Source organism: Sus scrofa, chromosome 2 (genome assembly GCF_054392235.1).
Source record: "Sus scrofa isolate SSC_HxYL_T2T_F1_AM1 chromosome 2, Sscrofa_HxYL_maternal_Yorkshire_Landrace_v2.0, whole genome shotgun sequence".
Taxonomy (NCBI): domain Eukaryota; kingdom Metazoa; phylum Chordata; class Mammalia; order Artiodactyla; family Suidae; genus Sus; species Sus scrofa.
In genome coordinates this window covers 94,220,083-94,246,307 of record NC_139384.1, presented here as the reverse complement: position 1 = coordinate 94,246,307, position 26,225 = coordinate 94,220,083, and the positions used below count along the sequence as shown (strand labels likewise).

At 39.8% G+C, this 26,225-nt stretch overlaps 2 protein-coding genes across 9 annotated transcripts in view; one reads left to right on the top strand and one right to left on the bottom strand.

Moving 5' to 3' along the window:
- Positions 1-25,867, top strand: part of GFM2 (GTP dependent ribosome recycling factor mitochondrial 2) — an 87,323-nt gene extending 61,456 nt beyond the window's left edge. For 3 of the 8 annotated variants that reach the window (XM_085013825.1, XM_085013818.1, XM_085013823.1), the window contains one exon: positions 2,597-3,852. The gene's annotated coding sequence lies outside the window, so the exon portion shown is untranslated. Of the gene's footprint in view, positions 1-43; positions 3,853-11,119; positions 14,231-25,769 lie in introns of those variants that run through there. The other 5 variants (XM_085013816.1, XM_085013815.1, XM_085013821.1 and 2 more) reach the window with 4 other exon arrangements.
- The window catches only part of HEXB (hexosaminidase subunit beta), a 39,670-nt gene that overhangs the window by 1,488 nt on the left and 11,957 nt on the right, over positions 1-26,225 (bottom strand). The window contains 8 exon segments of the mRNA NM_213921.2: positions 659-833; positions 1,478-1,550; positions 2,996-3,082; positions 3,493-3,673; positions 5,536-5,665; positions 6,529-6,630; positions 12,770-12,880; positions 13,145-13,191. Coding sequence (NP_999086.2) covers positions 659-833; positions 1,478-1,550; positions 2,996-3,082; positions 3,493-3,673; positions 5,536-5,665; positions 6,529-6,630; positions 12,770-12,880; positions 13,145-13,191 — 906 coding nt within the window.

The following is a 26,225-nucleotide window of genomic DNA, read 5'->3' as shown; positions in this document are numbered from 1 at the left end:
CTCTGGCATAGGCTGGCGGCTACAGCTCTGATTAGACCCCTAGCCTGGGAACCTTCATATGCCGCAGGAGCGGCCCAAGAAATGGCAAAAAGACAAAAACAAAAAAAAAGAAAAAAAACCTGCAGCCTACACCACAATGCCTGATCGTTAACCCACAGAGTGGGGCCAGGGATCAAACCCCTGTCCTCATGGATACTGCTGACCCACAGTGACAACTCCAGTTTTGAAACTTTTAACAGAATCCTGTTCCTCAAAAGAAATTTTATATAAAAGTCTAGTGTACAAAACTAGACAAAGAGAACTGCTCTATTATGAAAGGGGTTTGAGAGCCTGGAAATCGCTGAGTAGGACGAGATCCCTGCTTAGGTATCATACCTGAGAGATGGAGCTCAGGAGATAAGAGGTTAATGCAGTCACGTGTCTTTAAATGTTGAGTGATAACAAGTCTTAGTAAAAATGGAGCTAAAATCTAAGGGAAGTTCTTCCATAAAGTTTAAAACAAGACTGAGGTCAGTCTGTTTAAGTATACACAAGCAAAATCAAGGATCAAATTTGAAAGGAAGGATAGTTAGTAGGCAGTATCTAGGAAGGATTTCCTGGTAGGAAGATAGGGGAAAAAACCTAAAAATGAAGTAATGATGGTTGTTGCTTCACTTACCAGGAAAATCTTGAGGTTCCACTTCATAGTAATTCTTCCAATCTTGTCCATAACTGATCAAGTCTAAGTACCATGGAGCAGAAAGGATCACAGGGAAGCCAGCTTTCGTAATAAGACTTTGTTCCCATTTATAGTCTTCTATTTTCCATACCTGAACTACTGTGCCGGGCATAAACTGTTAAAATTGCAATATGTATTATTAGGTCTAGCAACTACAGTGGAAAAAAATTAAAAGTTCAAAGGCACTGTAGCTAAGAAAGTAACTTAAGATCCTTGAAAAAAGCAACATTTCCTCCTTTCCTCTTAATGTCAAACACTATTTGTTATAGGGACTTAAAATTATCCAAAAATAAATATCCTGAAAGTTGGATATTTAACTTTTGTCCATATGTGATACCATACAGGTATAATGAATTAAGGCTTTAGTCCCATTTCTTCTGTATTGTTTTATCTACTTTAGAAAATTGCCCTAGAGGAAAAAGAATTCTATGTCAGAAATGCCATTTAAAATAACAGCAATAAAGACATAGTTGTTCTGCCCTTCTGAGAAAGGGAATGCTCTTCACAGCCCTTCAATTTGTGATTCATGAGATAGTCAGGATAGGCACTAAAGAATGAAGTACATGGAAGAAATGCAACAGATACCCTATCACTGGTCTCAGCATACAGCTCTTGCCTAACAAAAGCTTAAATTAATAAGTAAGCTCATTGCCCCAACATTATGAGGATAGCCTCATTAGGGTTCTGGCCATGTAAGATGTTAGAGTATTACATCTCTCACATATCTTCAGAATCAAATTCAGTCTTCATTTGTCTCACCTTGTCTCTGCCATCAAAAGCCTCTTGCCAGACTATGGGTCTCTTCTTCATGGCTGAAATCATATTTGAAATCCTACCATTGAAAAAAAATCACAAAGTTATTCCAGATCACAAAAGCTTACTGATATGTCCAAGGGATGCGCATTTTATACCAAGGACTGCAACACGGAGTAGTGCCTTTCAGATCTAGCTTTACAACAGATCTAGCTAAAGTTGGGTGGTGGCCCACTTGGGTCCTTCTTTCTAGCACATGGCTCAGAACCTGACCCAGCAGATGAGTTTGTTATTTGCTGAATGAATGAGCTACACATGCCCCAAAGACAGGTAGATATGGCAACTCCGAAGAGTGTACAAAAGCAGTGTTTGGTGATCTCATGGGTATCTTAGAATAAAGGAAACTAGAAACCAGCTTGAGATGTCACCTAAATAACTTCCAACAGTGGTGACAACCAATCCACAGTTTTTCCCTGATATTCAGACAATGGCAGGTGCTCTGCAGGATAATAACAATTAGACTATCACACAAAGAGCTTAACGGGAAAAAGCTAGAATCTAGGCTTGTTCGATGCATGGGTTCACAAACTAGAGTCTGCAGCCCATTTTTGAATGGCTCAGGAGCTAGGAATGCTGTTTATATTTGTAAAATATTGTTTAAAAAGAATATAAAAATACACGAACATATATGCCCCAGAAAGTCCCCAATATTTATTATCTGGGACTGCCCCCCACCTTTTCTTTTTGGGTCTGGGGCATACGGAGTTCCTGGGCTAGGGGTGGAATCAGAGCTGCTGGCCTACACCAACAACAACACAGGATCTGAGCTGCATTTGCAACCTTAATCCACTGAACGAGGCCTGTGATCAGACTTACACCCTCACGTTCACTAAGTTGGGTTCTTAACCACACTGGGAACTCCCACTGTCTGGCCCTTTACAGGATGAGTTTACTGCTTCCTAGTATAGAGTAGCACTGCCCAGTGTAACTTTCTGCAGTGATGGAAATGTCCTTCTGTACATTCTGACATGGGAGCCACTAGCCTCATGGGGATGTTAACTGAACACTTGAAATGTGGCATATGGACTAAGGAACTGAATTTTTAATTTTCTTTAATTGAAATAGGAACAGTGGCTGTGGCTCCTGTACCAGACAGGATATGTATAAAGTAAAAGAGAAGCTGCTGGAGTTGACAAAGGGAATGTGTTCTAGGGGCTGGATGGTGACGAAGAATTGCAGGCTTAAAGTCAGGGTTTTGCGTTCTTGTAAAAGATGACTGCTGTCCTATGTTTCAACAGTTACTGCAAAAGGATCCGAGTCACCGTGTTACTGATTTAAAGAAAAGAGTGGCTACTGCTCCCTCCTTTATGATTTTTCATCTATGTATGACAAAGAGTGTAACACCTTTACTTTGGCAGTGGGTAAAGAGAAAATGAGAAATTAAAATAGTACTAAGTAACAGCTCAAACTCCTACAAAAGGCACTGATGAAATAAAAACAGAAGGAAGCTTTTAAGTAACTTACTTGAACACGTAGAAAGATTGGAGTTTAGTGAAATTTTTGCTAAAGCCTTTTTCCTGCATGAACTGCAGGATTTCTGAATTGGATGCCCTTAAACAAAAATAGTGATGAAAATTTCAGTAAAAGTTTAATATGCCCAGTATTCTTAAAGCAACATATACCCCTCACATTATCTGTACAGATTTTAAACTATTAGGTTTGTAGAGAGTAAAGTAAGCTTAAAAACTTGAGATATCTTAGTTTTCCACTGCAAAACAATTTTATATGTAGCCTTTTTTTAACTCTCCCGTTTTTTTCTTCATCTTAATTCTCCTTCCTAAAATCTTTTACCTTGTCACGTAACCCGTATGTACATTCTGCAAAAATTCACCATCTCAGGAGTTGTGCTGCCAAGTTAAAACCTTACAGATGTTACCCCCTCATCTTCCCCTTTCACGTGGAGACCTCTCTACCTTACTTCGTGTGCCACAGTTCAAAAAAGTTTTAACAAGTGGTCGTACCAACAATCAAAGTCTACTTCATCTCCTCCAATATGAATGAATTCATCTGGAAACACGGTACTAATTTCTTTGAAAAATTTAGACAGGAAGTTATAAGTTGTATTCAAAATAGGGTTAATAGGTCCAAAAGTCCCAGAGAGAACTTGTTTTCTATAACATGGCGTCAGGAGGTCTTTCTGGCCTGGAGGAAAACATGAAGAATTGTTGTAAAGAAGTATTTTCCGTCACAAAGAAATGGCTTTGCATGATTATACTACTTTATTTTGTGGAAGCTCTAAGAGACTTTATACAAAGATAAGCATGTTTACTAAGAATTACTATGTCATTTCTTCCAAATAAAAGAGAGAATTGCTTCCTGAATACTATCTCTGTACCCCTCTCTTCCCTTCCATCAGCCTCTCTCTGAATTTTACCCATTTCAGATAATTATTTCAAATATTAATGACTCCGAGATCTTTCAACTTGCTCCAATCCTTTTTCTTGAGCTTCAGTCTTTAAGTTCCCTATCGAACACAATTAGACATCCTAGCTTCACTTCAAATACGACCTAATAAAAACCAAATTCTCTTCCCCGATCTCCTCCTGTTGCTTTTCCTGATTTTCTTATTCCAGTAGGCCAGTCCTCCCTCTCCTCCTGGAGTTAGTCATTTGTCAAGTTCTGTGGAGTCTATTTCCAGAACATCTCTCAGTTCTGAATATTATTTTCCATCCCTGCAATCAGCATTCCAGCTAGGACCTTCCATCTCTTTCCCCTTCCAATCCACCACTTGTATATACATTTCCCTGAAGTGTGGTGCCTATCACACCCCTCAAACTTCCACTGGTTTTCTTGTGTCCTGATGAAGCCCACACTCCTCACCAGGGCCCTCTACACTGTATTTCTTCAGACTCACTTCCCACTCTTCATGTCTAATGATACTTATTTAACAATTATAAATGCTAGGTGTGCTGCTATGTGCTTTACATTCATTCATTCTTTAGGAGTTCCCGTCGTGGCACAGTGGTTAACGAATCCGACTAGGAACCATGAGGTTGCGGGTTCGATCCCTGCCCTTGCTCAGTGGGTTAACGATCCGGCGTTGCTGTGAGCTGTGGTGTAGGTTGCAGACTTGGCTTGGATCCTGCGTGGCTGTGGCTCTGGCATAGGCTGGCAGCTACAGCTCCGATTAGACCCCTAGCCTGGGAACCTCCATATGCCGTGGGAGTGGCCCAAGAAATGGCAAAAAGACAAAAAAAAAAAAAAAAAAAAAAAATTCATTCATTCTTTAATCTTCAGAAAAGATTACGTGATAGCTACTGCAAATATCTCCACTTTAAAGATGGGAACACTGAGAACGAGATGTTCTGTAACTTGCCCAAGGTCACTCAGCTTCTAAATAGCAGAAGTGGGATTCAAACCCAGGCAGCTGAACTCCAGAGCCAGTTCTCTGCCACCCTACCCTACCTCCTACTTTTTTTTTTTTTCTTTTTGCCTTTTCTAGGGCCGCTCCCGTGGCATATGGAGGTTCCCAGGCTAGGGGTCGAATCGGAGCTATAACCACTGGCCTACACCACAGCCACGCAGGATCTGAGCAGTGTCTGCAACCTATACCACAGCTCATGGCAACGCCAGATCCTTAACCCACTGAGTGAGCCCATGGTTCGAACCCGCACCCTCATGGATACTAGTTGGATTCGTTAACCACTGCACCAGGATGGGAACTCCATACCTCCTACTCTTTGCTGTGCTGTACTCCAAATAAATGCCTTTCCTGTTATTCCCTCTACCAGATTGACGTCATTCATGATACTGTGTAGTTCACTTACTACCTTCTAGTTGTAACCATTTTTGATCATCCCTTATCCCTTGTGATTATGCTTCAGGCAATGCCTAGGTAAGAGTGACTTGCTCCCCACAGACACGTAATGGTTACTGAATTACAATTATCAAGAGTACTACCTTCCTACAAATCGCAGGAACAAAAGGAGCAAACATAAACACCAAGTCAAGAGATGCAGGACCGCAAATGTTCACTTTTTGCAACTCAAAAATCCACTCCTTACCTTTTCCCCAAGACCGTGAATGGCCAGGGGTATCAAATTCTGGCATGACCCGAATCCCTCGTATTCGGGCATATTCAATCACCATCCGAACATCATTTGGTGTATAAACATGAGACAAAGAATAGCTTCCCTGTAAAAGTCACATTTATTAACATTAAAATGTACGAAGTGTACTTAGACATTATTTACAGTTCTGTTTGATATCTGCTGGCAGATTTTTTCAAGGACCACAAAGTATTAAATAGTTCCATGTGATGGTGGATGACTCATTTAAATTGTTTACTGTATCTTAATAAGCTCTCAGCACACTTTGGGTTGATTCTGGATGTACTGATGGAACTCTCTCTACCGGCACCTCTTGTTTCAGGAATGTCTACCATCACGCTATTTCAGTCTCAGGTAATCATACAGCAGAGAGCAATAAAATGTTTGACTCCAAAGTGAAAATTCTACTTACAGTGCTCTTATCAGTTTTAGAATCAAAATTCACACATTACTATAAAGCGTAACGTGCTGTCTTTCAAAATTACTTTAATTACTGTTAACTTTAAAAAATCCCCCCGACAATGCTCTGATAAGTGACTTGATGATGATGATTTTTTTTTTTTTTTTAAAGATTACCCTTGATCCTTTTAATGGCCCTTAAAAAAATCAGAACTCAATATTGGTGGTAACTAAAGATAAAGGTCCATTAAAGGTGTTACTGTGGCACATTTCTCAAGGTAGAAATATATAAATATATATATGTGTGTTTGTATACATTTATATGTACATTGTATACATACACATTTACAATAACATTATGATTTTAAAACCGTAACAGTTTTGTGGATCTAAAATGCTCAGACTCAGCCTATTTAAAAAAAATCTAAAACCACAAATATCTAACTTTTACATTTAATTTTATCCATAAGAAACACTTAAGCTGCAAACTTCTAAAGAAACTATACTCCAGAATTTTGTATACAGACATTTTTAATAGGAATCACTCACCTTACTGCTTAGTAGAGGAAAATTGATGCTCTGATAAGGGAAAGACTGGTCATCAACTATGTGCCAGTGGAGAACATTAAACTTATTAAAAGCCATGGCATCCTGGAAGCAAACATGTTAAAAAATTATATACCTTAAAACCACAGTGAGATTATCATTTCACATTTGTCAGAATGGCTATCATCAAAAAGAATGTAAATTCTGGCTAAGATGTGGAGAAAAGGAAACCCTTGTACTGTTGGTGGGAATGTAAATTAGTGCAGCCACTGTGGAAAAGGGTATAAAGGTTTTTCAAAAAACTAAAGTCATAACTACCACATGACACAGCAATTCCACTCCTGAGTAGATATCTAGAAAAAAACAGAAACACTAATTCAAAAACATCCAGATACCTCAATGCCCATAGCAGCATTATTTACAAATGTTAAGATATGGAAGCAATCTAAGGGTCCATCAGCAGAAGGAAGGATAAGCAGTATGTGGTATGTCTATATACAATGGAATGCTACTCAGCCATAAAGAATGAAAATTTGCCATTTACAACAAGGTGACTGGACTTGGAGAGCATTATGCCACACGAAATAAGGCAGAGAAATGCTGTATGGTAATACTTTTATACAGAATCTAAAAAATAAAATTTGTGGATACAACAACAACAAAAAGCAGACTCACAGATACAGAGAACTAGCAGTTACCAATGGGGAGAGGAAAGGAAAAAAATTACATACCATATATATTATACAATCTAATTTACTGATCTACATCTAGGATTGTTTCCAATGTTTCTGCTTCCTTTTAAATTTTTCTTTTTAGCAAGGAAAGGATGTAAAGTATAAATTATTTATCTTAAATATTTATATGGCATGTTGGTCTTCAAAAAGCCTATGCAGGAGTTCCCGTTGTGGCTCAGTGGTTAACAAATCCGACTAGGAACCATGAGGTTGCTGGTTCAATCCCTGACCTTGCTCAGTGGGTTAAGGATCCGGCATTGCCGTGAGCTATGGTGTAGGTCGCAGACGCGGCTCAAATCCTGAGTTGCTGTGGCTCTGGTGTAGGCTGGCGGCTACAGCTCTGATTGGACCCCTAGCCTGGGAACCTTCGTATGCCGCAGGAGCGGCCCAAGAAATGGCAAAAAGACAAAGGTCTATGCAGAATTCATATTTATTTTAAACAGTTCTAGCTTTGCCCTAAGTGGAGGGAAGCTTAAAATTCCAAGAATTTAGAGGTTAGGGAAGAATGGATAATACTTCTTGGTTGCTACTACTGTGTTTGGGAACAGCAGAGGGAAAGTGAGACATAATTCCCACAATTCTGAGGTTGGCGTGCCAGCCCTTCCTTACAGTGCTCATTAAAAGTGTCATAAGTTCTGAGGGAAACTGACATTGATTTTATAGATACTCTGTAGGAAGAAACAATATGTATCTAAGAGTATAAAAGACTACATGACAAAGATAAAAAATCATAAGGGGAAGGATTTACCCTACCTGACAGTCAAAACTTACTGCCTCCATTCTCCTTTATCAAGGCTGAAGAGATTTGCTGATGCATTTTGGAAATAGCTTATACACAAGGGAATAGTCCAAAGAAGTAAATGTAAATATATTGAGAATAATGGCAGGATTTTCACTGTCAGACAAGAGAGTCCCTCATGGATCTTAATAGAAAACGGATTAGTACACTTTTATATATGGGCTGGATAGTAAATATTTTGGTTTTGTGAGTCAGATGATTCCTGTCAAACATGATCTGGCTGTTCGTTACTGAGATGCTATACAAACTAATGGATGTGGCTAGATTCTAGTAAAAACTTCATTAGTGAAAACAGATGACGAATTAGATTTGGTCATTAGGATATATAGTCTGCCAACTCCTCACATGGACAGATATGAAAATAGGTAAGGATCGGTGGGTATGTGACCATATAAATGTGTAAGGACATACATATATTTCTAGCTCTGTCACCTGAGACCAGGCTTAGGAGCAGTGGGTACTTGGCAGCCCATATTTTGCTTTAATAGTATCACACACTATCCAAAGGGTTCCCTGGAGAAAAGTCTAGTTGGGAAAGAGCCTAGAATCTCAAAGACAGAAGGGCACCTGTCAAAAGGATGCAAGAGCCATCTGGAAGGAGTAGGGCTGGCCATTGCTGAGACAGTTTGACCGTTAAATAGGAAGAGCAGCCAATTATAACCCACTAGTAAAACAGCAATCCCCGAGTGCATACTAATAAAAAATAATGAATGCCAACTAATAAATGGAATTAGAAAAGTCACCACCTGGCATCCATCTTACTAATAACTGATTTAGGCAAGAATCATTTGCGTGTGCAAAAACTAAGGGGGTAAACACTGGAGAAGTGACCGGAATGGAGAAGTGACTGGAATTTTTGCAGTCTCAAAACAGTACTTAATTCTTTATTAATAAGTACAAAATACTTTTATTTTTGTCTTTTTTTTTTGGCTATTTCTTTGGCCGCTCCTGCGGCATATGGAGGTTCCCAGGCTAGGGGTCGAATCGGAGCTGTAGCCACTGGCCCAAGCCAGAGCCACAGCAACGCGGGATCCGAGACGCGTCTGCAACCTACACCACAGCTCACGGCAACGCCGGATCATTAACCCACTGAGCAAGGGCAGGGATCGAACCCACAACCTCATGGTTCCTAGTCGGATTCGTTAACCACTGCGCCACGACGGGAACTCCCCAAAATACTTTTTAAATTAACTTTACAATAGAGAAGCCCAGCAGATGACATCTTAGCCAAGTTATGAATTCACATTACCCATAGTGGAATAAAGCACTGTGCCACTGCATCTGCACAGAGAACAGAGCATTCCTGGCCAAAAATGCAGAGCCTGAATTGAATCCTGTGGAAAACAGGCAAGCTGAAGGGTATTTTATTCTACAAAGTAACGGGCCTGTGCTCTTCAAAATTGTCATGGTCTTGAAAGACAAAAGGTTAATGGTTCCAATTGAAGATGGCTAAAGAGACATAACACAAAACTTGATCCCATATCCCATGTTGATGCTAAGCTTATAAAGACTATGGGAACAAATGACAAAATCTGAATGAGGCCTGTGGAGTAGGTCGTAGTATTATGTCAATTTCCTGATTTTTGATGGGTGTATTGTACTTATTGAGATAAGTGTTATTTTGTGGGAAAGCCAAATGGAAATATTAAGGGGGTATTAGGGCATCATATGTGCAACTTGCATGAATTAGAAAAAAATGTTTAAATAGAAAAGAGACTAAGGCAAATATGATACAATTTTATAATTAGAGGGTCTGGGTAAACAATACATAGGCATTCTTTGTACTCTTTTTATAACTTCTCTGTAAGTTTGAAATTACTTCAAAAGAAAATAATATCCGGAGTTCCCCTTGTGGCTCAGTGGTTACCAAATCCGACTAGGAACCATAAGGTTGCGGGTCTGATCCCTGGCCTTGCTCAGTGGGTTAAGCATCTGGCATTGCCGTGAGCTGTGGTATAGGTCGCAGATCTTGGATCCCACACTGCTGTGGCAAAGGCCGGCGGCTACAGCTCTGATTAGACCCCTAGCCTGGGAACCTCCACATGCCGCAGGTGCAGCCCTGAAAAAGACAAAAAGACAAACACACAAAATACCTAAATTTACAGAAATTAAAACCATCTGTACTAGTCCAAGCAGATAAATTGGTAACTAGGATAGACTGAGAGTCCAGAAACTGACTTGTGTGTTTATGGGAGTTTAGTATCTGCTAGTCATGATATGAAGAGCAGTGGGGAAATTATAGGCATATCTTGGAAATACTGCGAGTTCAGTTCCAGACCACTGCAATAAAAGCAAATACTGCAATAAACGAGTCACATGAACTTTGTTTCTCAGCATGTATAAAAGTTACGTGTATACCATAGTGTAGTTTATTAAGTGTGCAAACCTATTACATTTAGACTGGATAAGCAGTGAGGTCCTACTGTACAGCACAGGGAACTGTATCCAGTCTCTTAGGATAGACCATGATGGATGATAATATATGAAAGGGAATGTATGTACATGTATGACTGGGTCACTGTTGTACAGTGGAGACCGGCACATTGTAAGTCAACTATAATTTTTTACGAAAGATAAAAAACTTGCAGTTTGCAATGTAAAAAATACAAAGAGCTAGTAAGTAAAAGAGGCTTACATTCATTAGAAATCAAAGTACAATCGACAACAAAGAGACTTTATCCCCGGATTAGCAAATAGGGCAAAGGTATAGCCCCACTGTTGGTCACTGGTATGCCCTCCCTAGAAGGCAGTCAGACAGTGTGGACCAAAGACACAATGTACCCAAAGATGAAATATATATATCTTTTAAGCTCAGAAACTCACTTGTAAGAATGTATAGTCAGAAAGTAACCCTTATGAGTATGCAAATATTAAGCTTACTCTGCAGTGTTGTTTGTCATGCTCAATTAACCTAAATGTCCATCAAATTAACACTGGTTACATACATGTCATTGTATACAGAGTGGAATGGTCAATGCTTAACATGATGATCCAGGAAAAACATATGCTTTCATTAAAACAATGCCCCAAACTTGTTTTTCTTTTTCTTTTTTTTTTTAAGGGCGCAAAAGTACATTAATCCCATTAAGTGTTTTAAGAAGTCACATTATGATTTGGTCAAGATGGCAGAGTAGGAAGACCTGGAGCTCATCTCCTCCCATGGATCCACTGAAATTACAACTATTAACAGAGCAATTTTTGATAAGAATGACCTGAAAACTAGCAGAAAAGATTTTCCCAAACTAAACATACAGAAGAAACTCCAAGGAAATAGGTAGATGGGTCAAGACCTACCTCCATGGGTAGGCAATCCACAAATAAAAGAGGATATCACAGCTGTGGAGGTTCTCCGCAGGGGGTGAGGGATGTGAACCCACATCAGGCTCCCCAGCCTGGGGGCCCAATGCTGGGAGCCCCCTAAAACATCTGGCTCTGAAAGCCAGCAGGGCCTGCATATGGGAGAACTGGAGGGCTGCAGGAAACAGAGAGTCTGCTCTCAAAAAGTACATGTAAAACTTCATAGGCTCCAAGTTGCAAGACAGAGGCAGTAGTTTTTTTACGAAGTCTGGGTCAGACCCATTTACTCATCTTAGCCTCCCAGAGAGGCAGGAGACCACTGAGACTGCTCCTAAGGACAGTGACACTGGCAGGAGCCATTCTGAGGAGCTTGTTCTGCCATGAGTACACTGGTGGTGGCAAGAGCTGTTCTGGAGTCCTCAAAATAAAATAATAAATAAGCCAGCTATATCATAAATAAGCTATGGGAAGGTAACACACAGCATAAAGAACCTGGTCAATGCGAGATAATAGCTCTGAATGGGGACATGATTACTAGACTAATTGTGATCATTTCACAATGTCTGCTAATGTAAAATCACTACTGTTAAGATATTCATGTTTAAGTCTACAATAAGATAAGTGGGACATAAAAATTAATATCAACCTTTGATAAATGAAATTATAGGATCACTACTCATTTTATGCATATCTACTTTCCCACTTTTTACACTGAGCACCTATTTCATAAAAAATTATAATGTCTTTTGGAGGAAAAAATTCAGTTTTACTATACATGTAAAAATAATTTTCTAGTAACGGTGTGTTCATAAATGATCAGATGAAGGTACACGAAAACGTGGAAAAGCTCCCCGCCCCTAAACATTGGCAGCGATGATGAAGGTGAACCAATAAAAAGTCCACAAGAGAAAAGCATTATTGTACTTTTGCCCCCAACTCCCACCACCTGAGGTTCCATATTCCTATGGAACACTTCCCTCTGTATAGAGCTGCTCTCAGATTCCTTTCCAGACCACTTAAAAAAACAGTAAGTAGCGGTCACAAAGTTAAAAGACATTAACTAGAGGTACAAGGACCCTGTATTCCTACCAAAAGTCTAGACCCATGATGTGTATACACAGCCAACGGGCAGTATTAAAACTGAGTCTCTTAACAAGGCTGATACTTTGTTGAGCCCCGCCCGCTCCCCCCCCCAATACAAACAGAAGGGTGATTCCCTAGGGGAGCCTCCACTTCTCAGCAGAGGAACTATACTGCCCAGGGGAAGGAGAGAAGAAAGCCCAGTGTTTCTGTTTAGTATACGGACAATGAATCCCCTGTTCCAACCTGCACAAGAGCAGATGGAACCAACATAAAGTAATAACAGAAAAAGATACAACCTCAGAATAGACGATGGATTAAAATAATTACCTACCAGAGTTTTAAAAATGGTCTTTACTGACAGGAAGTGTCGCCCTGTGTCAATTAAAATTCCTCTATGAGGAAACCTCGGAAAATCTATAATTTCGGATTCATTGACGGTGAACTAAAAGACAAAATAAAATTTTGATTTATTTTTAGAATTTTCTCTTAATTTGAGCTCAATGAACTCTATCTATGCAAGTACTGCATACAAAAGTAATTTAGGACAAAAAATATAAAATACACAATTATCACCTAAGATGAATACTTGGGGAGAGGAAACATTCAACAATGTAAATAATGCAATAAACAGCTAAAAAATTTACATTTTTTCCTACAGTATTATGTCTACCCACCAACAATAGTAGTAACATATAATCATACTTACAGTCCCATAAGAATCTTGATAAATTAACTGGCTAAAGGTCTCTAAACCTAGCAAAAATAAAATTTATAATTTATTTAATTAATTTATAAAACCAACAATAAAAGATGTACTATCTAAACACAGAACCATAATCAGAAAAAACAAAACTATCATGTTACATATGTATATACCTTGTACCATAGTTTCTAACATCAAAGTTCAATTTAAAAAAAACCCTGTTGGAGTTCTCTGGTGGTTTAGGATCTGGCATTGTCACTGCTATGGCATGGGTTTGATCTCTGGCCTGGGAATGTCTGCAAGCCATGGGTGCAGCCAAAAATAAAAATTGAAAAAAAAAAAATCCCTTTTTCGAAGTTCCTGTCATGGCGCAGAAGCAAATCTGACTAGGAACTATGAGGTTGCAGGTTTGATCCCTGGGCCTTGCTCAGTGAGTTAAGGATCCAGCGTTGCTGTGGTGTATGCCAGCAGCTGCAGCTCCATTTCAACCCCTAGCCTGGAAACCTCCATATGCTGCGGGTGTGGCCCTAAAAAGCCAAAAAAAAAAAAAAAAAATCCCTTTTGCCATCTTATAAAAATGTCTTACCTCACTGTACCCACCCATATCCCAGCTTTTGTCTGAATGATAAACACACCCACAAAAATAGTGATTTAAAAAAAAACAAAATACTAGTCCCTTAATAGCATTAAAAGAATTTTTATGATAAAATATCACAGGCATGTTAGAAAGTACCTAAACTTAATATAGAGCAAAGAAGCTCAGAAACACCATGAAATTATAAATAAGGCCCAACCTAATGTTTTATTCACACCCACAAAGACTATCTTCTGACCCTGTTTTATTCAAGAGGACTGTTCCCTATATTACAGGCCAATTGCTCTATCTGGTCTTGACTTTACCAAAGTTTATCATTCTAGCTGACAACTATATTGCCAAGGAAAATATTAACTTAAGAATATAGGCATAACTCATTTTATTGCACTTCACTATACTGCATTTCACAGATACTGCATTTTACAAATCAGATTTTTGGCAACCCTACATTGTCAGATGATTGTTTTTCTAGCAATAAAGTATTTTAAAATTAATATATGCACACTGGCTGTTTTATTAGATCACTTAAAAGGCCACAGTTGAGTCTAAATATATCTTTTACATGCACTGGGAAAACAAAAAATTTGTGACTCGCTTTATTGAGATAGTCATTTTTTTTGCAGTGGTATGAAACCAAACTCACAATATTGCCAGGTTTTACCTGTAGTTCAAAGTCAAATAGAAGAGAAGATGTGACAACATTATCACAGAAATATAAGCGATCACAAGATACTACAATAACCAGTTATACTGCAACAAATTTGACAACTTAGAAGAAATGAATAAATTCCTAGAGAGAGAAAACCTACAAAGACTGAATTATGGGGAGTTCCTGCCATGGCTCAGTGGAAATGAATCCAACTAGCATCCATGAGGATGTAGTTTCCATCCCTGGCCTTGCTCAGTGGGTTAAGGATCCGGCGTTGCCATGAGCTGTGGTGTAGGTCACAAAGGCAGCTCTGATCCTGCATTGCTGTTGCTGCGGTGTAGGCTGGCAACTGTAGTTCCAATTTGACCCTTAGCCTGGGAACCTCCATATGCCACAAGTGTGGCCCTAAAAAGACCAAAAAAAAAAAGAGACTGAACTATGAAGACACAGAAAATGTGAGCAGACTGATTATTAGTAAGAGATTGTATCAGTTATCTAAAATCTCCCAACAAACAAATGTCCAATCACTGGGCTTCAGTGGTGAATTATACCAAAAAGATATTTTACATCTCAAGACAAAGAAGAAACCACAATGAGATGGTAGGAGGGGCACTTTCACGATCTAATCAAATGCCATAACTGCTGGGTGGGAGACCTACAAGCTGGAAAAAAACTGAATTGAAGAGCTTTCTCTCACAGAATGAGAGTTCAGAGCTCCATATCAGGCTCCCCAGCCTAAGTGGCTGGCACCAAAAGCAAGAGTCCCTAGAGCAACTGGTTTTGAAGGCCAGTGGGGCTTAAGTGCAGGAGCTCTGCAGGACTAGGGGAACAGAGACTTCACTCCTGGAGGGTGCACACAAGGTTTCCCATACACTGACTGGGACCCAGGGAAAAGCAGTGACTCCATAGAAACTATGGCCAAATCTACCTGCAGGTCTTGGAGGGTCCCTGTGGGAGGCAGAGGTCAGCTGTGACTCACTGGGTACAAAGAGACTGAAGACAGAGAACTCAGGGAATACTCACTGGTGTGAGCTTTCCTGGAGGTTGTCATTTTGGCACTGAAACCCTGCTCCCCCACCCCTCCACCCCAACAGCCTGCAGGCACCAATGCTGGGAGGCCTCAGGCTGAACAACCAATAGGGTGGGAATACAGACCCACCCATCAGCAAACAGGATGCCTAAAGTCAGCCTGAGCCCAAAGGTGCCTCTAAATACACCCCTGACATGGCCATGCCTGCCAGAGGGACAATACAAAACTCCACCCACCCAAGGGCAGGCACCAGTCTCTCCCACCAGGAAACCTACACAAGCCCAAGAACCAACCTCACCCATCAGGGTGCAGAAACCAGAAGCAAGAGAAACTATGATCATGCAGCCTAAGGAAGGAGACTACAAAGTCAGACAAAATGACATGGCAGAGAAATATATTCCAGATGAAGGAACAAGATAAAACCCCAGAAGAACAACTAAGAGAAATGAAGATAAGTAATCTATCTGAAAAATAATTTAAAGTATTGATAGTAAAAATGATCCAAGATCTTGGAAAAAGAATGGAAGCACAGACCAAAATGATTCAAGGGATGTTTAACAAAAAGCTAGATTTTAAAAGAGAGATGAACAATATAATACCGGAAATGAAAAACACACTAGAAGGAATCAAAAGGAGAATAAACGAGGCAGAAGGACGAATAAGTGAGATGGAAGACAGATTGGTGGAAATCACTGCCATGGAATAAAAAAAAGAAAAAAAGTGAGGACAGTTTCAGAGACCTCTTGGACAATATTAATAAACACATTATCATTAACATTATAGAAGTCTCAGAAGAAAAGAGAGAGAGTGAGCCTTAGAAAATATTTGAAGAGATTACAGCTGAAAACTTCCCTAATATGGGAAAGGAAACAGTCAAGTTTACTAAGTACAGAGAGTCCCATACAAGGATAAACACAAGAAGAAACATACCAAGACACATATTAATCAAATTGATAAAAAAAAGACAAAGAAAAATATTAAAAGCAACAAAAGAAAAGTAATAAATAACGTACAAAGGAATCTCCATAAGGTTGTCAGCAGAAACACTGCAGGCCAGAAGGGAGTGGCTTAGTACATTTAAAGAGATGAAAGAGAAAAACCTCTAAACAAGAGGACCCTGTAAACGGGATTAAGATGGCAGAAGGAAGGACTGGAGTTCACCTTCTCTGATAAAAGCAACAAGATTACAACCAACTACTGAATAATCTTCAACAAAATAGACTAGATACTATCAAAAAACATAGCCTACTCCAGAAGACAAAGAGGAGGCCACACTGAGATGTAGGAGGAGCAACCCCATCCCTGCTGGGTGGGTAGCCCACTGACTGGAAAGTAACTATATTGCAGAGGCTCACCCATGGGAGAGAGAGTTCTGAGCCCCATGTCATGTTCCCATGCCTAGGGATCTGGCATTGAGAGGAGGAGCAACCAGAGCATTTGGCAAGGAGGGCCAGTGGGGCTTGTGCACAGGAGCTCTACAGGACTGGGGGAAATGGAGACTCCACTCTTGAAAGATGCACATAACATTTTATGTGCAGTGGGTCCCAGGGCAAAGTAGAGACTCCATAGAAATGTGGGTCAGACCTGCTTCAGTTCTTGGAGGATCTCCTGGGAAAATAGGGGGTGACTGTGGCTCATCATGGGGGAAGGAGGTTGGAGGCAAAGATCTCAGGAATGATCATCAGTATGAACTCCTCTAGAGATGGCCATTTTGGAAAAATCCGGCCCCAACCATCAGGGCTGAACAACAAACCAGGTGGGAACACAGCCCCACCCATCAGCAAAAAGGCTGCCTAAAGACCTCCCAAGCAAACAGTTGCATCTAATCACTCCTAGAGACAAAGCCCAAACCACCAGAGAAATAAGAATCAGTTCCATCTACCAGAGGGCAGGCACCAGTCCCTCCCATCAGGAAACCAGCAAGCCCCTCTACCAACTTCAGCTACAAGGGGGACAGACAGCAGAAGCATGAGAGGCTACAACCCTGCAGTCTACAAAAAGGAGACCAGAACCAAAATCTACACAAAATGAAAAGGCAGAGAATTATGACTCAGATAAGGGAACAAGAAAAAACCCAGAAAAACAGCTAAGTGACCTGGAGATACCAACCTCCATGAAAAAGACTAGACTAATGATAATAAAGACAATTCAAGATCTTGGAAATAAACTGGAGGCAAAGACTGATAAATTACAAGAAACAATGAGCAAAGAAATAGAAGATTTAATTTAAGGATTAAGCAAGAAGAGATGTAAATACAGTAACTGAAATAAAAAATTCACTCAAAGGAACCAAGAGCAGAATATAGGAGATAGAAGAACAAAGATTGAAAGTGGAAGACAGACTAGAGGAAATCAGTGCCATGGAACAGAAAAGAGGAAAAAAAAAAAAAAAAACTGAAAAGAAATGAAGGCAGTCTAAGAGAACTCTGGGACAGTGTTAAATGCACAAACACCTGTGTTATAAGGGTGCCCAAAGGAGAAAAAAGAAAGGCCCAGAGAAAATGTCTAAAGAGGTAATGGCTGAAAACTTCCCTAACATAGGAAAGGAATCACTCGCTGAAATCCAGGAAGCACAACAAGTACCACACAAAATAAACTCAAGGAGGAACACCCTGAAACAATTATTAATCCAACTTACCAAAATTAAAAACAGAGAAAATATTGAAAGCAGCTAGGGAAAAGAAACGAATCACACAAGGGAACCCTGATAAAGTTATTGGCTGATTTTTCAGCAGAACCTCTGCAGGCCAGAGGGGAGTGGCATGATATACTTAAAGTGATGAAAGGAAAAAAACCTCCAACCACAATTACTCTACCCAGCAAGGTTCTCATTCGGATTTGAAGGAGAAATCAGAAGCTTTGCAGACAAGCAAAAGCTAAGAAAATTCAGCACCACTAAACCAGCTTTACAACAAATACTAAAGGAACGTCTGCAGGTGGAAAAAAGGCCACAACTAGAAACAAAAATATTACAAATGACAAGGCTCACCAGCCAAGGCAAATATATAGGTAGGAAAGGTAGGGAATCATCCACACACAAATATGTTAACAAAACCAGAAATTGTGAGGAGGGTACAAATGCAGGAGACTGGATATGCACATGCAATTTAGAGACCAACAACTTAAAACAATCTGTATATATATAAACTTCTATATCAAAACTCCATGGAAATTGCAAACAAAAAAAAATCCACCATAAATACATACACAAATAAGAAAAAGCAATCCAAACACAACACTAAAGATAGTCATCAAACCACAAGAGAAGGGAAGAAAAAAGACCAAAAAAAAAAAAACAAACAAAAAAAAACCCCAAAACAATTAATAAAATGCCAATAAGAACATACATATCAAAAATTACCTTAAATGTAAATGGACTAAATGCCCCAGCCAAAAGACACAGACTGGCTGAAGGTTTACAAAAACAAGACCCATATATATGCTGTCTTCAAGAGACCCACTTCAGTTCTAGGGACACATACAAATTGGAAGTGAGAGGATGGAAGAAAATATTCCATGCAAAAAGGAATCAAAAGAAAGCTGCAGTAGCAATACACATATCAGACAAAACAGACCTTAAAATAAAGAACAAGAGACAAAGACATTGCATAATAATCAAAGGTTCAAACCAAGAAGAAAATATAACTATTGTAAATATAAATTCACCCAACATAGGATCACCTCAATACACAAGGCAACTGCTAACAACCTAAAAGGAGAAATTGACAGTAACAAGATAATAGCCCACTTAGAGCAATGGACAGACCACCCAGACAGAATATCAACTAGGAAACACAGGCCTTAAATGATGCATTAGACCAGATGGACTTAAAAGATATTTATAGAACATTCCATCCAAAAGCAGCAGAATACACATTCTTCTTAAGTGCACACAGAACATTCTCTAGGATAGAGCACATTCTGGGACTGTGTCAAGTTTCAGTAAATTTAAGAAAAGTGAAATCTCATCAAGCATCTTTTCCAACCATGATGCTATACAACTGGAAATCAATAACAAGGAAAAAAAAACCCGCAAAAAACACAAACACATGGGAGACTAAACAACATGCCACTAAAAAACTAATGGATCACTGAAGAAATCAAAGAGGAAATTAAAAAATACCTAGAGGCAAAGGACAACAAAGACACAACAATCAAAAACCTATAGGATGCCGAAAGAGTAGTTTTTTGTTTTTTTTTTGTCTTTCTGCTATTTCTTTGGGCCGCTCCCATGGCATTTGGAGGTTCGCAGGCTAGGGGTCTAATTGGAGCTGTAGCCACTGGCCTACGCCAGAGCCACAGCAATGCAGGATCAGAGCCGCATCTGCAACCTACATCACAGCTCATGGCAACACCGGATCGTTAACCCACTGAGCAAGGGCAGGGACCGAACCCACAACCTCATGGTTCCTAGTCGGATTTGTTAACCGCTGCGCCACGACGGGAACTCCCTAAAAGAGAAGTTCTAAGAGGGAAGTTTATAGCAATACATTTCTGCTTCAGCAAACAAGAAATGTCTCAGGAGTTCCCGTCGTGGCGCAGCGGTTAACAAATCCGACTAGGAACCATGAGGTTGTGGGTTCGGTCCCTGCCCTTGCTCAGTGGGTTAACGATCCGGTGTTGCCATGAGCTGTGATGTAGGTCGCAGATGAGGCTCTGATCCTGCATTGCTGTGGCTCTGGTTTAGGCCGGCGGCTACAGCTAAGATTCAGCCCCTAGCCTGGGAACCTCCATATGCCGCAGGAGCGGCCCTAGAAATGGCAAAAAGACAAAAAGACAAAAAAAAAAAAAAAAAAAAAAATGCTAGAGCTCATCAATGAATTCAGTAAAGTTGCAGGATACAAACACAGAAATCTCCTGCATTTCTATACAGTAACAATGAAAGAGCAGAAAAAGAAATTAGGGAAATGATCCCATTTACTACCGTATCAAAGACAATAAGATATTGAGGAAATAATCTACCTAAGGAGGCAAAAGACCTGTCCTCTGAAAACTATAAGATGCAGATGAAAGAAACTGAAGATAACTCAAACAGATGGAAAGATATACCATGTTCTTGATTTGTAATAATCAATATTGTCAAAATGATTATACCACCCAAAGCAATCTACAGATTCAATGCAACCCCTATCAAATTAGCAATGGCATTTTTCAGAGAACTCAAAAAGCTTTCTAAATTTGTATGGAAATACAAGAGACCCAAAATACCCAAAGCAATCCTGGGAAAGAAAACAGAGCTGGAGGAATCAGGCTCCCTGACTTCAGATTACAGTACAAAACTACAGTCATTAAAATAGTAGGGTGGAGGAGTTCCCGTTGTGGTGCAGCGGAAGCAAATTCGACTAGGAACCATGAGGTGTGTGGCTTCAATCCCTGCCTTGCTCAGTGGGTTAAGGATCTGGCATTGCTGTGAGCTATGGTATAGGTTGCAGACATGGCTCACATCTGGCGTGGCTGTGACTGTGGCTGGCAGCTGTAGCTCCAATAATCAGACCCCTAGCTTGGGAACCTCCATATGCCACAGGTGTGACCTTAAAAAGCCAAAAAAAAAAAAAAAAAAAATGTAGGGTGGAACTCCCATTGTGGCTCAGAAGTAACAAATCCAACTAGTATCCATGAGGATGTAGGTTCAATCCCTGGCCTTACTCGGTGGCCAGAAAAAAAGAAAACAAACAAACACAGTATGGTACTGGCATAAAAACAGACATTTAGATCAGTGGAATAGGAATAAAAAGCCTAAAAATAAACACTAGTCTACAACAAAGGAGACAAGAATATACAGTGGAGAAAAGGCAGTGTCTTCAGTAAGTGCAATATGTGGTGTTGTAAAAACAGAACAGCTACATGTAAAAGAATCAAATTAAAGCACTAACACTATACACAAAAATAAACTCAAAATGGATTGAATCCCTAATATGAGGCCAGATACTGCAGAAATCTTAGAGGAAAACATAAAACACTCTTTGACAAAAAACACAGCAATTATCTTTTTGGATCTACCTCCTAGAGTAATTAAAAGTAAAAACAAAAACCACAAAAGAAATGAGACTTAATTAAACTTAGAAGCTTTTGCATCACAAAGGAAACTACAAACAAAATGAAAAGACAATCCACAGAATGGGAGAAAATATTTAGAAATGAAGTTATTTACCAACAAGGGATTAATTCCCCCCAATATACAAACAGCTCCTGCAGCTGAGTAACAAAAAAATGAACAATCCAATCAAAAACATGGGCAGGAGATCTAAATAAACATTTCTCCAAAGAAGACATACAGAAGGCCAACAGGCTCAAGAAGAGAGTTCAACATTGCTAGTGATTAGCTTATCATAATCATTCTCATTGCTAATGAGAGAATCGCAAATCAAAACTACAATGAGGTATCTTCTCACACCAGTCAGAATGGCCATTATCAGAAAGTCTACAAACAGGAGTTCCCACGGTGGCTGGTGGCTCAGTAGAAACCAAACTGACGGGTATCCTTGAGGACACAGGTTCAATCCCTGGCCTCGATCAGTGGGTTAAGGATCTGGCATTGCCATGAGCTGTGGTGTAAGTCAAAGACACGGCTTGGATCCAGCATTGCTGTGGCACGGCTGTGGCTGGTGGCTACAGCTCTGATTCCACCCCCTAGCCTGGGAACCTCCATATGCTGCAGGTGGGGCCCTAAAAAGACAATAAAAAAAAAAAATCTACAAACAATAAATGCTGGAAAGGGTGTGGAGAAAAGGGAACCCTCTTACAACTGTTGCTGGGAATGTAAACTGGTACAACTACTTTGAAGAACAGTATGGTGGTTCCTCACAAAGTTAAAAACTGAACTACCACATGATCCAGCAATCCCACTTCTGGGCATCTATCCAGAGACAACCCTAATTCAAAAAGATACATGATCTCCAATGTTCACTGTAGCACTATTTACTGTGGCCAAGACATGGAAGCAACCTAAACGTCCATCAACAGAGGAATGAAGATGTGGTACACATACACAACAGCCATAAAAGTGAATGGAAAAAATGCCATTTGCAGCAACATAGATGGACCCAGAGATTATCCCACTAAGTGAAGTCAGACAGAGAAAGACAAATATCATGTATCACTTATATGTGGAATATTAAAAAAATATACAAATGAGCTTATATGCAGAACAGAAATAGGCTCAGAGACTTTGAAAATAAATTTATGGTTACCAAAGGGGACAGGTGGGTGCGGGGGATGAGTCAGGAGTTTGGGATTAAAATATACACACTATTATACATAAAATAGATAAATAACAAGGACCTACTGTATAGCACAGGGAGTTCTTTCCAATGTTCTGTAATATCCTATATTATTATCTGAAAAAGAACGTCCATGTGTGTAGACAGATAGATATATACAACTTTGCTATACACCTGAAACTAATACAAAATCATCTGTTCTCCAATATAAAATAAAAAATATATTAAGGGAGTTCCCATTGTGGCTCAGTGGTAACGAATCCGACTAGTATCCATGAGGACATGGGTTTGATCCCTGGCTCTGCTCAGTGGGTTAAGGATCCAGTATTACTGTGAGCTGTGGTGTAGACTGCAGATGCAGCTCAGATATAGTGTTGCTGTGGCTGTGGTGTAGGCCAGCAGCTACAGCTCCAAGTAGACCCCTAGCCTGGGAACTTCCATGTGCCACAGGTGTGGCCCTAAAAAGCAAAATAAGTAAATAAATTAAATTAATTAATTATAAGAAAGAATATTAAATATTCTCAAGCTTCCCACAAAATATACAAGGAGGGGAGTTCCCGTCATGGCGCAGTGGTTAACGAATCCGACTAGGAACCATGAGGTTGTGGGTTCGGTCCCTGCCCTTGCTCAATGGGTTAACAATCTGGCATTGCCGTGAGCTGTGGTGTAGGTTGCAGACGTGGCTCGGATCCCGAGTTGCTGTGGCTCTGGCGTAGGCCGGTGGCTACAGCTCTGATTCAACCCCTAGCCTGGGAACCTCCATATGCCGCGGGAGCGGCCCAAGAAATAGCAAAAAGACCAAACAAACAAACAAACAAAAACAACAGACAAGGAGGGAACACTCCCAAACTCATTTTCTGAGGCCAGCATTACTATGATATCAAAATTAGACAAGGACATTACAAGAAAAGAAAATTATAGGCTGGTATGCTAATGACACAGATGCAAAAATCCTCAATAAAACATCAGTAAACCTAATTTAAAAATATACTGAAATGATCATATAAGATACAGCATTCAGAGATGTAAGGATGGTTTGATATCTGCAAATCAAAAAACATGACTCACCACATTAACAAAATGAAGCATGGAGTTCCTACTGTGCCACAGTGGTAGTGAATCCAACTAGTACCTGTAAGGATGCAGGTTTGACTCCTGGCATCATGCAGTGGGTTAAGGATCTGGCATTGCCATGAGCTGTGGTACAGGTTATAGACTGGGCTGGGATCCTGTGTTGCCGTGGCTGTGGTGTAGAATGGCAGCTGCAACTCCAATTTGACACCTAGCCTGAGAACTTCCATATGCCACAGGTGTGGCCCTCAAAAGCAGAAATAAAAAATTTTTAATGAAGCATAAGATCATAAAAATCATCTCAACAGATGCAAAAAAAGTGACAAAATTCAACATCTATTTACGATTAATACTCTCAACAAGGTGGGTTCAGAAAGAATGCACCTCAGCATAATAAAGGCCATTTATGACAAGCTCACGGCTAATATCATACTTAATGGTAAAAAGCTGAAAGTTTTTCCTCTAAGATCAGGAACAAGAAAAGAATGCCCACTCTTGTGACTTCTTAAAAACAAACTACTGGAAGTCCTAGTCAGAGCAATTAGTCAAGAAAAAGAAATAAAAGGCATCCAAATCAGAAAGGAAGTACAATTGTCACTTATTTGTACATGACCTATTATGTAAAAAACCCTAAGGAGACCACCAAAAACCTGTCAGAACTAATCAACAAATTCAGTAAAGTTGCAGGATATGAAATCAATATACAAAATTCTGTTGTATGTCTATACAACAATAACTAGGAGAAAGATAAATTAAGAAAACAATCCCACTTATAGTTGAATCAAGTTGAAAAGACCTCTACACTGAACACTTTAGGACACTTATGAACAATACTGAAGACATACATAAATGGAAGATTTTCTATGCTCATGGATTGGAAAAATTAATATTGTTAAAATAACCATAGGCCCCAAAGCTATCTACAGATTCATGTAAACTTATCAAATGGAATTTTCCACAGAAATAAGCAATCCTAAAATTCTTACTGAATCAAAAAAGATCACAAATAGCCAAAGCAAACTTGAGAAAGAAGAATAAAGCTGGAGGCATCATGCTCCCTAATTTTAAACTATATTACAAAGCTATAGCATCAAAAGAGTATGGTATTAATATAACAACAGGCACAAAAATCAACAGAAGTTAACAAAGGACACAGAAATAAATTCATGCATTTATGGTTAACTAATTTACAACAAAGGAGCCATGAATATACAATGGGGCAAGGACAGTGTTTTCAATAAATAGTGTTGGGGAGCTTTCATCATGGCTCAGTGGTTAAGGAACCTGACTAGTTAGTATCCATGAGAACGCGGGTTCAATCCTTGGCCTTGTTCAGTGGGTTAAGGATGCAGTGTTGCCATGGGCCATGAGTTGTGGTGTAGGTCACAGACACAGCTCAGATCCTGAGTTGCTGTGGCTATGGAGTAGGCCAGTGGTTACAGTTCAGATTCGACCCCTAGCCTGGGAACCTCCCTATGCTGTGGGTGTGGCCCTAAAAGGAAAAAAAAAGTAGTGTTGGGAAAACTGGACGGTTGCACGTGAAAGAACTACCACTCTCTAACACCATACACAAAGAATAACTCAAAATGGACTACAGACTTGAACCTTAAGTATGGATTAGAAACATCAAGCTTCCAGAAGAAAACAAAGGTGGTAAACTCTTAGTTTTGATAATTTTGGGGTGTGACACCAAAAGCAAAAATAAACAAGAGGGACTACTTCAAAGTACAAAGCTTCTGTACAGCAAAGGACCTCATCAGTATAATGAAAATGCCATCTACTAAATGGGAGACAATACTTGCAAATCATTTATCTGATAAAGAGTTGATATATAAAGAACTCACCCAACTCAATACCAAAAAACCCCCCAAATAATCCCATTAAAAAAATGAGAAGATGTAAATAGATATTTTTTGAAAGAAGACATATAGGCAACAGATATATTAAAAGATACTCAACATCACTAACCATAAGGGAAATGAAAAAAAAAAAAAAAACTACAATGAGGAGTTCCCTGGTGGTCCAGTGGTTAAGGAGCTGATGTTGTCGCTGCTGTGTTTCAGGTTCAATCCCTGGCCCAGGAACATCTGCATGCCATAGGCATGGCCAAAAAATAAGTGAGTAAAATAAAATATGAAGTAAACATGCATTTTAAAAAAAATCCCAGGAGCTCCCGTTGTGGCGCAGTGGTTAACAAATCCGACTAGGAACCATGAGATTGTGGGTTCAATCCCTGGCCTCGCTCAGTGGATTAAGAATCTGGGGTTGGGAGTTCCCGTCGTGGCGCAGTGGTTAACGAATCCGACTAGGAACCATGAGGTTGCAGGTTCGGTCCCTGCTCTTGCTCAGTGGGTTAACGATCCGGCGTTGCCGTGAGCTGTGGTGTAGGTTGCAGACATGGCTCGGATCCCGAGTTGCTGTGGCGTAGGCCAGAGGCTACAGCTCCGATTAGACCCCTAACCTGGGAACCTCCATATGCCAAAGGAGCGGCCCTAGAAAAGACAAAAACAAAACAAAAC